Consider the following 16,320-nt stretch of genomic DNA (forward strand, 5'->3'; position numbering starts at 1 on the left):
TTGGTCTTCCTCTTTTCCTGCTGCCTTCTTTTTCCCAGGATTATTGTCTTTTCCAAAGCCCCCTGCCTTCTCATGTTGTGCCCGATGTGTGTGCTCCTTCTCAATCACCTCCACCATTTCCTCCTCCCCGCCCCAACCTAATAATGTTGTTCCTCAGAGCTCAGACCTCTCCGCACTCATCAGCACACAAATGCCATTTAATCCCAAGTTTATATTTCTAACTTGACCTTGTTATCAAACTCCAGATTCATATATTCAGCTGCCTACCTAACTTTTTCAGTTGAAGAATCTCAAAGTATCATATTTAAAACAAAACTTCTAATCTTTTTCCCAAAATGTGTCCCACACCTTGCTTTTACTTTCTCAGCTGACATAGCAATTCCATTCTTCCGGCTGCTCAGGCACAAAACCTTAGAAGCCCCCTTACTCCCCTCTTTTTCTCAAAACAGCACATCCAATTCACTAAAAAACCCTGCTGGGTTTACCTTCAAAATATGCACATCCCAAATCCAAACTCTGCACCCCTCCTCCATGGCTGCCATCCTAGCAGAGCCTCCACAAGGACAAATGGATAGCTATACAGTAGTCCCTCCTTATCCTTAGGGGAGACATTTCCAAGACCCCGGCGGACTCCTGAAACCGCAGATAGTACGAACTATGTTTTTTCCTATACATACGAACCTATAAAGTCTGATTTATAAATTGGATACAGCAAGAAATTAGCAACAATAACTAATAACAAAATAGAACAATTATTACAATATATAGTGTAGTAAAAGTAATGTGAATATGGTCCCTCTCTCAATGTATCTTATTGTACTGTGATACCAAGAGAGTCCAGACAGCCATGGCTGACGGGCGGGGGGTGTATGCAGAGCAGAAACGCTGGACAAAGGGATGATTCATGTCCCAGGCAGGACGTCCAGAGAGCTCCTCATGCTCCTCAGAATGGCATGCAATTTAAAAGTTATGAATTGTTTATTTCCAGAATTTTCCATTTAATATTTTTAGTCTTTCATTGACCTCAGTTAACAGAAACTGCAGAAAGTAACATCGCAGATCAGGGGGACTGCTCTATAGCATCCATTGCCTTGCAACATACGTAAAACTTCCACAGAGATTTCTGCAATAACCTTCTCATTGGTCTCTCTGCTTCAAACCCTCTCTCCTCAATTTTTTTTTTTTTTTTTTAGCACAATAGTCAGAGGGATGCTTTTAAAATGTAAGCCAGATCCCATCACTCCTCTGCTCAAAACCCTGAGAGTGGCCCCCAACTTCACTCAGAGTAGAAGCGAAGTCCTTACCAGGACCCACAAGGACCTGCTGCTGCCTGCCACTTCCATTACCTCTCACGAGCGCATCTCCTGCGGCTGTCCCCTCATCCGCCCCGCTGCAGCCACGGGCCTCTCTGATGTTCTCCACGTGCCTGGCTCCTCCTGTCTTAGAGCCTGTGTGTCAGCTTTGCCCTCCGTCTGGAACGCTCTCTCCCAAATAAGTGCAAGGCTAACTTTTTCATCCTTTCAAGCCTTCGACCAAATGTCAGCTTTGAGAGGACACCCGTCTTGACCATGAAAACTGAATCCCGCCCTCCCCCTGCCTTCTTGGCTGTCTTCTACTCTTTTTCCATCACACGAATCCCCTTCAAACATACTATTTAAGTAACTTATCTGTTCTGTTTATTGTTCATTCTCTTTCCCCCTTCCTAGAATGTATGGCAGGGATCTTTATCTGCTTCTTTTTCTGTTTTGTTCTCTTTGTATCTCAAGCACCTAGAACAGTAGACAAAGCCTACTGTTAGCTTTGTCCTCTGCCCTTGTCTACAGCCTCAGACCCCCGCACTGGGAGCCGTGAGGAACCTCAGGCATCGAGCATCCTGTTGCAGCTCTCCTGTGGGAAGCAGTTTGACAGAAGTGAAGACATGTGGACGTGGAATGCTATGCGGCACCCCGTGATGGAAGGTGATTGGGTCCCAGCTCCAGTTTTGTCACCAGCTATAACAAAGTTACTTCTCTTCTCTGGGTCTTTGTTTCTATGTCTCTCCTTTATGTCAATGCCTGAGTGCAACTGGGAGTGCAATTGACTTCAAACCAGAGCTTGCAGAGAGGGCAACTCACAAGTCCTACACATGCTGTTATCGACTTCCGACAATAATTCCACCCCGCGGAGATAGTTCTAAGATCAAATCCAGAAATTTTGTTTCTATCCCTAAGTTCCAGCTGTGTTTATATTAGGCTGCGGAGGGGTTTGGGGTCAGGCACTTGGTTCAATTAGATGATAAGTACCCCACTACCCAATGCAAAGAAAATTGTACAAATCGTACTGAGATAGAGGAAGGCTTTTTTTTTTTATTATTTTAAGATTTTTTCTTACTCTAAAAATTATTCTTTTTAACACACTGAAACATTCACAATTCTACTCAAAATTCAGGTTTAGTATTACTAAACCTATACTCTTATCTGAAATGAGATGCTCCTGAAGTGTCACTGCTGACATTTCGTGAAATACCGTGTCATTAAGTCAGCAGACTTGAAAGATGTGGGGGTTTCAGTGTATAAAGAAATAATGCTGTGAATCACAACACTACAGTTTTGCCTCCAATCCTCAAAAGCACTTTGCTGAAAATCACATTAAACCTTATAATTTCCATGATAATAAGCCCAGATCCGTGTTTTGTGAGTAGGGCTGGGGTTGATGGGGTAAGATCTTGAGATCTTGGGAAAAAGAGCTGCCACTCCAAGGCACTTGGAAGGATTGATCTGCCTGCCTTCAGCTCGGGGCTTCTCTTCTAGCGCTCCTCCTTCTCCTTCATATGAGTTGTCATGTCAAAAAGAGGAATTGCAGGCTTCTGGGGACATTTGAAAAGTGATGTATAGCATAGTCAGTGACTGGAGTCCCAAGAAGTGGCAGAAGAAAATCAAGAAAAAACAAATACATATAATTTAAAAAATAAAAATCAAGGAAAAAAAGCTGGAGAAACTTGACATGTGACTATAAAGTAAGTACACTGATCTTCCAAAGATATAGATGCTGACTAATGTGTATAAATGAGGGAGGCTATAATTATGACAGTGATATTATTGGGTATCTTCTTGGGAATCTGCAGATGTGGTTCAAAGATCATAATTTTTTTAAGTCTCATTGAATTTTAGTCACATGCCTAATTTTTTATCAAAATATCTATCAGCAAATTTGATTACCTCCCTTATTCATTTATACCATCTCTAAATGACTTCTCACAGTCAAAACCAAAAATATATTTTCGCTCAAAATATGATTAGGTGCCAAAACGACTGTTCATAAGAATATTTCAGAGGTTCTTCAATTATTTCAACCAACAAAAGGTCCGAACACTCCTTGGGCCTGGGCGGCATCTTAGGCAAAAGGATACCACTAAAGGAATGGCGACTCTTCTACGAGGACGAGGACGCTGACTTCCTTGGAGGCCAACAGTCGGTTTGTTGGGAAGACTGTGGAGGTTTTTGTTGTTGTTGATGTAGCCCCGGGTGGGGGAGGGAGGAGGGGGAGGGGGGCAGGTTTTAGATTGAGGTTTTAGGGAGGGGTACAGAAAGCAATAATCGAAATCTTTTATGGTTACAATATGAAATAGATATAGTGTTCCTTTTTTGGACATCCCTTTCCATTGTCACACTGGACTAGATTCAACTTTGAAAATTCTGGGTATTTTTTAGTCGGTGAATTATCTTCAATTGTAACAAAACTGTCTGACAATAAAACATCTGCAAGAGGTTTAAATGCACATTATTCTCAAGGACGATGACCTCACTGATCCTAATTTTCACTAAATAAAACACATTCCCTTTGAAAATAAGTACTCTTTACTTTTTGGTAAATAGAGGTACTATATATTTTGAATTTCAGCTTTGAGAGGTAGTTTTCTATGGGTATTGCATGTTTCTGCCCACCTTGTGAGCAGAGGTACACGGCTTTGCCCCAGACCATCTTTTATGGTTGTATAAGGAACAGCCTTGGGAGAGAGAGTATCTCCCTCTTGGACAGCTTTGCTTGCAGACCCTTTAAAAGGTTTCCTGAGCTCGAAATTCCTCAGCTGTGACACAAACACACCGCCAGTGCAGCTTCCGCCTGGGCTACTCTGCATCACCCCCATGGAACTTGGGGGACAAAAGCAGCAGATGGCGAACATACAGCTCACCTGACCTGGGAGTCTCCAGCCAGTGTCCATAACACTGTGGCGGGTTAACTCGTTAGCTTGCAAATAGAGTAAAAATCTCATCAACCTTCGCAGTTCTTAACAAACATCCAGAAAATTTTAATCTTGTATAATGAAAGAATTTCTTTGTCTTACCTGACATCCCACCTCTCTCAAGCAAACAAACAATCTAACACAATTCTAGCACACTAAATAAATATGGATTGTCTTCTGGAATGGCAGTCTTCATGTTTCCAGCCAGAAAACCAAAAGTAAACTTAATATATTAAAGGATATATGTAGGAAAGAAAAACTTTACATAGGAAAAACAAAGATCAAAGAGAAAGGAAGTAATCCTAGATGTTAATAGAAATGAATTCCCAAGCATGTCTCTAATGTGGGTTTAGTCACAAACTAAACCATTCTGCTGAATAAAGCTATGCCCTGTCGCCCTCTGCTGGGGTCAGGCTGGAAACTACAGGACAATAGTTGGAAATTGCTCTTTGTGGAATCTGCTCATACTTATATGGTATCCATCCATTGCTGCCATTATCCAGATTTTAGCCTCATTTATCCAGATTTCGGAACATCAGATGGTTAGAAAGGTGAGAGGAAACAGCTCACTTTGCATACCTGTCTGACAGGTTCATGATGAACCATCTAGTGCTGAAAAGATTGTGGACAGTCCTTCCCAACTCACCTTTAATTTGCAGCAGCCGCTGATTGCAGGGACCACTAAAAGAGCTGTAGCATTTGCTGGAAGTCCCAGCGAGTCACGCCTAGCTAGCTCCTCTGCCCTCATTTGCGCTGCTTCCATTCCACAAACAACAGCTCTTTAGAACCCTACCCTCGTCAATTAATCCCATCACCAAACCTACTCAGTTCCATGTCAAAAGGCATCACTTTGCTCCTGGGGGTGACAGTAGGGTTGGGCACACACAGCAAATGCCAGCTCTTCAACTCCAGCAGAGTAACATCAACTCGTGAACTCAAACGGTGAGAGCCAAAGGCCCATACCTTCACTTTAGCTTAAATGTAACCCTATCAGTTCCTCAAAGCAGAATTTCCAATGTTTTGATCATGCACTGAAATCAGAAAGAATATATAATACACCAATAAATGTATTTATTTATAAATTATAGAAGTGTACAATTGTACAATATATTATGTACATTATAAAACACACAAAAATAGAAATTTAAAAGGATGAGATTAAATACAAATAACCATTTTAACATTTTCCCAATGGACTGATTATCTGCATACGCCTGGGATGTATGCATCTCCATCTGAAACCACAGCCCTAATGCATGCCAGTGATTGCTGTATTTGGATTTTTAGCTCAGGTTACAAGAAAATGTACAATATCACAGCTCTTTTTAAGTTTTGCAAAATAGCCCTAGCATCAAGTTTAAATATGTGAAGATGCTTGATGCTAACCTCTTGACATATTTGGACTAATCACTACACAGCTGGCAAAATGTCACATTATGATTCACTCACTGATAAGCTGTTTCACTTTAAGGCAGACTATAATAGGGGATTTCATGGAGTCGAGTAAGAATATTTGGAGAGAAAAATGCTTTAAAGAAACACAAAAATAAAGGATGAGGATTTGCCTTTTTTCTTAAAAGCCAACAAATAGCTAGCACCTAAAAAAAAAAAAATCCCTTTGTCTACAGTGGAAAAGACTTTTTTTTTAAAAAAAAAGGGCATTCCAAATAATGACTATTAGAAAATGCAAAAGGATTAAAATGGATTGCCACACATCTGCCTGCCTTATTACCAGTGAGTTCTTACGAACACGCATTCTTTGCTTTTTATAGCCCCAGTTTCCAGCCCCAGATCCAGGAACACAGAAACTCAGTAAATATGTAACGGATGATGAACAACCCCTCCAAAAATATGTGAAGTGTTGAATTATATTGGAAGTAAGAATTATTGCTAAAGCACATTGCAGTGTCTGGTTTTGATTGGCTGAAACAAATAGCTGGGTAAACACTGGGGTCCAGAACAATCTACTCAGGAGCCGCAGCACCTTCAACACCCTCCCCCCTTTGTCCGCGTCGGTCCTGCAGCCTCCTCTTCCTCCCCTTCCACCCGTCTGAGCTTCCCACAGCGCAGCGGAGCAGCGGGCCAGGCTCACCCTTTTCCATCCCTCAGTGCAATCTGGGAGAAATCCAAAGAGTATTGTTCTATACAACCTTAGTCAATGTGGTCCTTAATTTTTTAAAAAGTCACAATTAAAAATTTTAAGGACATGAACATCTGACCTTGAGATAGAGATATACACACAGAAAACACAGGGCTTGAATCAAGTTGTAAAACACTAAAATTTACACCTGCTAGACTTTCAATTATGGTCTCCTCTTGGGAGAGTTATTTTTTAAGAGGTATTTCACCAATTTAAAGAGATAAAAATATTATGGAATTTAAGTGACTTAATTTCATAAATAACCCATTTATTTCACTTCGTATACACCCACTGAATATTTTCATCTATGTTCATCTATTCTGTGGAGAATGTCACTGTATCTTGATGGGAACAAAACTGAAACTACACTCGAGAAGGGTTTCTATTAAATGCAAACCAGGGTTTTTAAATCTCATTCAAGAGAAAAAGGGTTGTGGAGTTTACAGACTTGGAGAAATGAAAATCATAAACTGAAGGCTCAGTTCTTTCATTACTGCAATATGGAGTTTACCAAAAGTACTCATTAGAGGAAAATGTATTTATTTGGCTGGGAAGTGCATATCTATCATTCAAAGGGCAAAGGAAAACAGACTGGCGGGATGAGGCGATGCTGCTTTTAAGCACTGTGGTGTTATTGAGCTGTGAAATTATCTCTTTCAGAGTCAAACAGAAAGAAGCCAGTTGTTTGAATAAACTTATAAAGCTTAACGCAAAATAGCCACTAGAATATACTTTTCTCAAAAAGTACCGTTCAAGAAAACCAGGACATACTATACGTTTTGTTCACTTGCCTTGACTTCACATCACACGTGTTTTCTCTAAACCCCCAGCCTTTCACTTAATGCTGCAGGTTGGCTCACTCCTTTCCACTGCACTGTGTGACCAGCAGCTGCCTCCGACACTGGAGCTTCCCAGTAAAACCGGACTCGAAAATTAAAACACCTCCTCTATCTGTAAACTGAACCAAATCCTCAGTGGCATGCCTGCCTGCCAAGGAAGGGTCTCACTAACACCTTTAAAAAAGAAAAACAAGTGATAGAGATTCCAATGAAAAAACTACATTGACCATGTTGTGGGGAACTACATCCTCAATTTAGAACTGAAAGACCATTCATATTTCTGGTAATTTTCAAACTTTATTTCCAACTACTGCAGTAACAAAATACTAGTGGTAATTCTGCATGGAAAGTGGATACCTTTTAAGTAAACAAGGTCACAAGTTAGTATTCCAACAGTACTTTGGCCTATGGAAATTTTGATAGGAAAGAATAATTACAATCAGTCCTATAATAATATAGACTTATGCTTCCTCCATATCTAGTAATAAAAATATTCATCTTACACCTCAATGATTTATCATGTACACATTTCTACTTTTTTTTTTTTTTGGCACATTTCTACTCTTTATGAGCACTATCCTTCGGGGTTGTACTGTGTGAGTGGGAAATTCTCCCACTCTTGGGTTTTTCTACGGAAATAGCAGTCACTTTAGCAGTAACATACAATATTATTAAATTTTTAGTTGAAAAACAAAAGAATTTCCTATTATATCTTTTCTCTGGAGTAAAAAGACACACCATTACAAACGGAAAATGAGTCAAACTTCTATTTTATTGACAGGAGTCCAAAATGAATACAAAAAAATGCCTCCTTTGCATGTTATATATTTTTTTCCTTAAAAGGCTTCTGATTGATTCAGGTAGATTAAAAGCTAAGAATGTGTTTCAGCTTTTATAGTGAACCTTTTAAAAAAGGTTTAATAACATAAGTCACCAACGTCAATGAACATATGGTCCCACAATCATTTTTAGATCTATAGCTTATAAAAAGAATTAGATCCTGCATTGATCTGCTTAAAATAGAGGCTTAAAAATGTTCTAAGCCATTAAAAGACATTTTTTTTATCTGTCTGGTTAACTCTGGGCAATCAAGAAAGGAAAATCCTAAAATGCAGCCCTCTGTATTGTGTGGAATGTGAGAGAATGCCAACTTATGACCAAGAAAGGTAAAAATAAAATGTTTAAAGCTATGAATGTAGCTGTTATAGCCTTGTATCACTGCAAAACGTAAATAAATGAATGATAGAGCTTATCAAGATTAAAACTTGAGCAGATGTTACTTAAAACATATTTGTGGTGTTTATCGTACTTTAATGTTTGCTAAAACTAAAGCTGAACAAATAAAAGTTGCTCATTTATAGATTGATTTTCAGGTACCTTTACTTTTACAGGGACCATAAGTTGATCAGATAATACATAGCCCACACTTCTGGACAGTTATAACAAAGGGTTTATTATCATTTGCAAATGAAATAAATGCACCAACCCATATTTAAAAGGCTTTAACAAGCCTTAAGCATGTTTCAGATGGTACCAAGGCACCAGCATTGCCTAGTTATATTGTGCACCCAATTCTAGTAAAGAACTAACACCTCCCTCAACATCGGTTCTACACTGTTTCTGGTTTATTATACACTTCCAAAACAGCAAAAATTTGCAAATATGTGCAAATATTGTGGTCCATTTGTAGTACTGCTTAGTCATCATCTTCCTCCTCTTCTTCCTCTTCCTCAAAGCTATCTTCAAAGCCCTCGCTGTCCTCCTGGTCTTCATCTCCCTCTATTGCTGTGTCCCACTGTGGATGATTTTCTGGCACAGGCTTAGCCTCATGAACTTCCAACTAGAAAGAAGAATTAAATGCAGACATCAGAAATTTGGGGATGAAAAAACAAATATACAGTAAAGAAAAGGTTTTCTCTGACCGAAACAATTATAAATAAATATTTTATGGTTGTAACTCCAAATTTAAGACATTCATTTAGAATAGATATTCATCCCAGAAATAAAAAGGTAAATCTACTAACATATAAATGTTGTTAAACTTCAAATACAGTTTGATATTTAGATTTTATAGAAGCTATACTATTTATTCCATGGCATTAACAATTAATGATTTTGGTTCTTGCGCAAGAACACTGAGTAATGTATTAGAAATCTGATAAGGGAAGAAAAACTCAAATGTGACCTTCAAAGAGGTATTCTGCAGCTTCCGGACTCATAATGTAAAGTTCTATAGCCAATGGTAAGAAATATGGTACCCTTGCAGGAAAAAAGAGGCATACCTTTACTGGCTCCCTTTACTATGGGACTCCAGTGCACAGTGAAATACTGCAGCATGATCTTGCTAACATAATAGAATGTTTTTTATAAAAACATCAAGTGAAATGGTAAACACTAAAGGGAGTGTGCTTCAAACAATACCTACAGAAAGAGTATACTCTAAAATGCTAAAAAATAAATTAATTTCAGAAATTAATAAACACTCCAACAGAATCTGTGGGAAAACACATGTGCTTTTCTAAAGAAAACAGAACCCCTCTGGTGAGGCCCTATAAAGTTATAGCATATTATAGTACATTAAAAGGTTATCAAGTAATTTATGTTCAGGGTTTTAAATCATTTTACTCCTTTAACTTAACAACTTCAGCTTTTATTAAAAGAGTAGCCCATCAAGTATATCATGTATCAAATATGATGAGTCCCTAGCATATTAAGCACTTATTCAAATAGACAATCACATTTATTGAAGAGTCACTATGCTTACCTTCAAAGGTTTAATCTGATCCAAACCCATATAGGAGTCTGATCTAAGAAACACTGTATACTGGTAATTCCCAGGCTTGCCTGGTGCAGGAAACTTCAGTTCTACCTAGAAGATAAAATCAGCACTTAAAATCTAAATCTTGAGGAGTAAAGAAATAACAGCTCACTCCTAAAATTCCTAGACCAGAGTATTTAACAGCTAGGTGTTTGTTTACTCAGATGACACATGAAGTCCTAACAAAGGTGACAAAAGTTCTGACAATAAATATACATACAACATTTATATCACATATTATATATACTATACAAAAGGAAACCAAATTAGGCAGAACTGACAGGGTTAATTTAAGCAAGCATATTTAAAGCAGTCAAGTTCTATGCTGACCGTCACACCTTGACAACTTGCAGAAATGAAGGAGAGTATAAAAAAAAAATGAAATGTTGGAATAAAACAGACTTACCAGAAAGGTGATAATTCTTGCCAAATGTTCTTATTTCTAAGATAAATGATGTGACATAATGGAAAAAATATGTACATATACAGGTCTCTGCTCCTGGTTTCTGGCACAGAGCGCCTCAAACCCCTGTAACTTCCTAAGTGATAAGAGCACTAGGTGCATCTTTTGTTCTAATATTTGGTCTTTGACTCCGATTTATAAATCTCTTGGAACTTCCTGGGTGACAGGAATGTGTTTTGTTCTAAAATGACTCTTAGTGGGCTCCTAGACGAGGGCTGATCACCAAAAGACCAAGCCATGATTAGAAACTTGAAACTTTCAGACTCACCCCCTATTCTCTGGAGAGGGGCTACAATTTGAGTTAATGATCTACATGTCTATGAGATGAAGCCTCCATAAAAATTTCCAAAGTAAGGAGTTCCAGGAGGCTACCGAGTTGGGAACACGTGGAGGTGCTGGAAGAGTGGTATACCCAGAGTATGAAAGCTTTGAGCCCCTTCCCGCATACCTTGCCCTATGTATCTTCCTATTTATCCTTTATCATGTATATATATTTTTTAATAAACTGGTAAATGTTCTGAGTTCTGTGAACCATTCTTGAAAATTATTGAACCAAGAATGGGGTCATAGAAACTCCAATTTATAGCCATTTGGTCAGAAGTTCAGGTGACAACCTGGACTTGTGATTGGCGTCTAACATGGAAGAGTAGAGGGCAGCAATCCTGTGGAACTGAGCCCTTAACCTGTGGGATGCGACACTATCTCTAGGTAGATAGTGGCAGCACTGAATTAAACTGTAGGACACTCAGCTGGTGTCACAGAGAATTGTTTGGTGTGGGGGAATCCACACCACCTGGTGTCAGAAGTGTTGTGAGGGCGGTAGTAGTGTGAGAGTAAGGAGAAAACGAAAGAGAAGTGACTTTTTCCTTTACAAATGCCAAATACCTTAAAATGTCAAGAATATATGTTATGTCTTATCAAATCATAAACTTCAGATACAAAGAGTTACAAACTCTAAGACGTTTCGATTGTACTGGGACAAAGGAAGAATGAATTTTTAAGATGTTTTGGTGACCTGCCTCCAAGCTCTAAAATCCAGATTTTGTAGACAAGATTATTTATTAAAGTATGCCATTAAAACAAACTTAAAAAATAAAAATCATAGGAGAATCTTTTTTAAAAAATTAATCTCAAATTTTGGCTTTTCTAGCTATAACACAAAATCTAAATGTCATAAAAGAAAAAATTTAGTCACACTATTAAAAACTCCAAATATAAAAAAATGGATAAACAAATAAATATTTTCCTTGGTAAAAACAACTTTAATAGTAAAACAAACTGAGAGGAAATATTTGCAACACATATCATGAAGGGCTGATTTCATAATATTAAAAAAAATTACCAAAACCAACCTAAAAGACCAATAACTCAACGAAATGAACAATGGTCACAGATACAAAAGGAAATATAACTCAAACACACTGAATTTCAATATTCGGTTTCATCCTTAAGAAAGTTATATCATTTCTGTTGTCTTTTTGCCAAAAATACTTAAGATAACTATAATCATGACTCACCAATGAGACAAACTCAAATTATGAGATATTCTTCAAAAATGTCAATAGCATGAAAAATTTAAAAAGAAAAAGACCAAAGAAATGTTCTAAAGAGGAATGGCAAGTAAAAGCAATGCGTGATCCTTGATTGGATCTCAAATTTAAAAACAAAACAAAACAATGACTATTATAGACATTAGTGAAATAATGAATACACACTGTATATTAGAAAATAATACCATATCAGCGTTAAACTTCCTGAATATAATAATTGTATTGTATGTATGTAGAAGAAGGCCCTTATTCTTAGGACATACATGTATTGAGGGGTATAATGTCGTAATGTCTGCCAAGTATCTAAAGTGGGTCAGAAGGGTGAAATACACATGTGTGTATGTTCTTTGCATGTACACATACAGAGAAAGATGTAAGACATACATAGCAAAATTTTAACAACTGGTCAATGTAGATGAAGGGACTTGGGAGTTCATGGTACTGTGCTTACAACATTTTTATAGGTTTTAAAGTTTTTAAAATAAATAATCAGAGAGAAAAAGTAACACTAGATGCCATTTTTCACCCTTCTGATTAGCAATGCCATTCAAAATTCTGACACACTGAGAAGCAATGGGCATACTTAAAAATTCATTCTCCCTAAGGAAAAATAAATATCTAGTAATATCTATCAAAATTACAAATGTACAGAGCCTCTGATTCATTAACTCTACCTCTATGAACTTATCCGACAGATATGTTTACACATATACAAAATGACATGAGGTTAATCACTGCAGCAGAAGACAAGAAACAATGGTAAGTCTATTAAATAGCAGAATGCCAAATAAGTAAACAGTCACACAAAAGAATATTGCAGTTGTAAAAATAAATGAGGAAGCTTTTTCTGTACTAACTTGGAACAAATTCCAAAGTATATCACTGAGAGAAAAAGGTAAGGTGCAGAATACGATGTAAAAATACACACACAATATCACAGGAAGAATAAAAATTTGATGACATTGATGGTCTCCAGGAAACAGAACGGGTAAGAGGGATGGAAGATATTTTAATATATACATTTCTATATATCATTTGAAATATTAACTAGGTTAATGTATTTTCAAAAATAGATAAAATCTAAATTTAAAAAATTATATTGCTCTGTCAAAGAAATACCCTTAAGTTAGCTCTGTGTCAAATAACAAATTGTTTCATACATTTATTCTTGGCTATAAGGGCGTGGGGGGGGGTGTCTTTATGGATTAAAAATTGATATCATAGAACTATCTTAAAATGTAAAAGCCTTGCTTTTGTCCAACAAGGACAGGCAGACAGAACATTCTTTCTAAAAAAGTAACATAAAAAATCAAGAGGAAAAATAAGAAGAGAAAGGAGTTCCCAAGGGCAAAATATGTTCATCAAATACTATAGTAGTGATGTCATCACCAGTGGACAATGCCACATAATCAAATATTCCACACTAACAATCTAATCACCCATTCTTACACTTATTTTTAAGAAAAAAGGTATATATCTTAGCACTGATCCAATGAGGATAAAAATCATACATTTTTCTACAATATAATTTATTCTGGAGAGAGGAAAGGCATACAGCATTCTTAGACACTGACAGTGAAAACTCCCCCAAATAAGTTGAGAACAAGTTTTTAAAAGACCGACAAAGTTGCCTACCCTTAGCAATTCAAACTAAATTTTAAATGAGCTTCCTCTAAGAGACATCAGAGAAGTTATGAAATGTCTTCACAAATAAAATGTAATAATACAAATAGAATAAAGTTTTTTAAAAAAAGATTTTATGACGTAGCATGATGATGAAATGCTATACATTTGTAAAAACTGAAATACTGTTGGATAATTACCTCTTCCGTATCTTTTAGTGTACACACATGATATGGCATAGATATTAATGTCTGTTCCTTCCTATCTGCGATGTAAAGCCACCACCATTCTTGTTTTTCCTGCGAAGAAAAGAAGGGTATATATAATGAGAAAGAGCTAGAAATAGAGTTTGGCCTTGTTTCATTTTAGAGGTATTATCTATCCTTGTTTTATTCACTGCTATAGACCCAGCACTTATACACTGCCTGGAACAAAATAGATGTTCAAATAATATATGCTGAAAAAAAAAATTGTTCTTAACCATTTGTAGATCAGCTCTTCAAAAGAATTTCATGTGTAATTTTGGGGTTTCAAATGGTCCCTTAAACCTTATTGATGGGTCTCTGTATTAAAAACCCCTAACTAACCTTACATGACAAAAGATATCTTTAAAAAGAAAGCAATATAAACTATTACAATATCATCTAGCAAATAATCTTAGTAATCTTATGTAGTAATAAGCAAAAGCCAGAAAGTAAGAGTGGAAGAGACTTGGAAGAAAGTGGAAGAATCAAAACATTAAAACATCAACACATTACTCTTAAGAGAGCATCATGGATACTAAAAGCCTATTTATACCTTTCACTGCACATGATTTTAATATGAATTAGCTCAGCATTTTTAGTTGTACTTCATAAAAGATTAGGAACAGAAAAAGAGCTGGGTAAAAAACAATTGCCACCAGAATACACAATGACAGCACGGAGAGCAAATAGGAGACAGAATACTATAAAAAAAAAAAAATTAGAAAACTAAGAGGTCTAGAAGCACCAAAATTCAGTCTGCTCATCCATCATCACTATATTATATAGCACACATCAGTAATTATTTAGTCATCTGCTTAGTATTTGCTATTTAAGAATTGAGTAGGAAAGATCTTTCTAAAATAGCTTACAGAAAAATGTTTTGGAGCCAAAAATGAAAGCGCTGAAACATTAATAAGAATAAATAAATCATAAGTGCATGATTAACCCAACCTCTGCTTAACCCAAGGATTAGGATCACCCCAATAGGTTTTCTGTGTGTGTGTGTGTCTACACGTGTTTTGCACACACAAAATAGGTAAACACATAATGGACTCAAAGTGGAGTATTACTACCTGGGCTTTGTGGGCCAAAAGGTCCTACTGCAGCTACTCAACTCTGCCACTGTCATGGCTGTGTTCCACAAAAACTTGATTTACAATAAAACTTTATTCACAAGAACAGGCAGAGAGGCAGATCTGTCTGCAGGCTGCACTTTGCTGATGCTAGTTTAAAGCCACACAGATCTGAATTATTTTGCTTCCCTAACTCTTGCTTTTCTACTCTGTTAAATGATAAGTGCCTACCTCGGGCTGTGTAGTACAGATGAACTGAGATAATGCAAGTAAAATGTGTTAGAACGTCTAGTATATAATGTACAATAAATAAGTTATGATTATTAATGAAATGAGGTTAACGCCCTATTATTTAAGTGATGCTGACATTTCACTGTCATAAATATCATTACCAGAACATGCATGTAATAAGCTCAGGGTTATGTTCAAGAAATTTAAGTGGGCAGTGTGACAGGTACATGAGAGATATGTGAGAAGGTAGACAGGTAGATATTAAGAAAATCCTAAATAAATGTTATCTGATAAATGGTACTTTAACATGTTTACCATATAGATGCAGATTAAATTAGAAAAAGGTATTTTTACTGCTAAAATGTTTTAAGAAAATAAATGACTATTTTGCCTATTAACTAAGCATGGTCTAAAATGAAACTGTTATAAGGATAAAAATTATACAGTTTATAGAATCCCATGACACTTTTAAAAAACAATCAATGAGTAAAATTTATTCACTTGATTTCAGGAGCATCAGTGTTGGCAGACTACCAGTGCATTGGGCAAAATGCCCCTAACAGATGGGCTAATGCTCAGGACATGCCAGAAGATCAGCATGTGCATTAAGATGGAATCCTGGACTGACTTCTCTCCAAGTCAAAATAACAGTCTGTGCATAGCCACTCATTTATTAAGAAAGCCAAATTACTTAGAAATTTGCCTTCAACACCCCCCAACAACTCTGGATTGACATTCTAGAGCAGAAAGCAGATTTACACATGAAATCACCTGCCAAACATGAGTGGTGAACAGAAGGTTCTGTAGCAAAGCTGTGAGGCAGTCTGTGGAACAGCTTCCTTGAACTAAGAGGCAACCAGCTCCTGACCTCTAGCCATAGACAGAACCATCTACAAAAGTGAAATGTCAAGCAAATCCCAAATTCATTTGAAAGACAAACAACAGAGCCTATTAAAGAGATCAAAAGCTGAGCAGGCCACAATCACAAAGTAAACAAGGATAAGGGAACAAACAGCACTGCAATGATCTATCCTGAGCTAGGGGCTCAGTCATACTCAGCTCTTAGTAAACGTAACTGGTCCCATGATTCCCATGGACTGGAGAAATTACTGGGAC

General features: G+C 37.0%; 1 protein-coding gene across 1 annotated transcript in view; it reads right to left on the reverse strand.

Moving 5' to 3' along the window:
• Positions 1–7,952: 7,952 nt before the first annotated feature.
• The window catches only part of SEC63 (SEC63 homolog, protein translocation regulator), a 53,008-nt gene continuing 44,640 nt past the window's right edge, over positions 7,953–16,320 (reverse strand). Inside the window, exons 19-21 of the mRNA XM_016160207.2 lie at positions 13,856–13,954; positions 9,966–10,070; positions 7,953–9,041 (exon numbers count right to left, since the gene is read on the reverse strand). Of these exons, the coding sequence (XP_016015693.1) occupies positions 8,898–9,041; positions 9,966–10,070; positions 13,856–13,954 (348 nt within the window). The 3' untranslated portion in view covers positions 7,953–8,897. The remainder of the gene's footprint in view (positions 9,042–9,965; positions 10,071–13,855; positions 13,955–16,320) is intronic.

This window comes from Rousettus aegyptiacus, unplaced genomic scaffold, assembly GCF_014176215.1.
Source record: "Rousettus aegyptiacus isolate mRouAeg1 unplaced genomic scaffold, mRouAeg1.p scaffold_m13_p_1, whole genome shotgun sequence".
Lineage (NCBI taxonomy): Eukaryota > Metazoa > Chordata > Mammalia > Chiroptera > Pteropodidae > Rousettus > Rousettus aegyptiacus.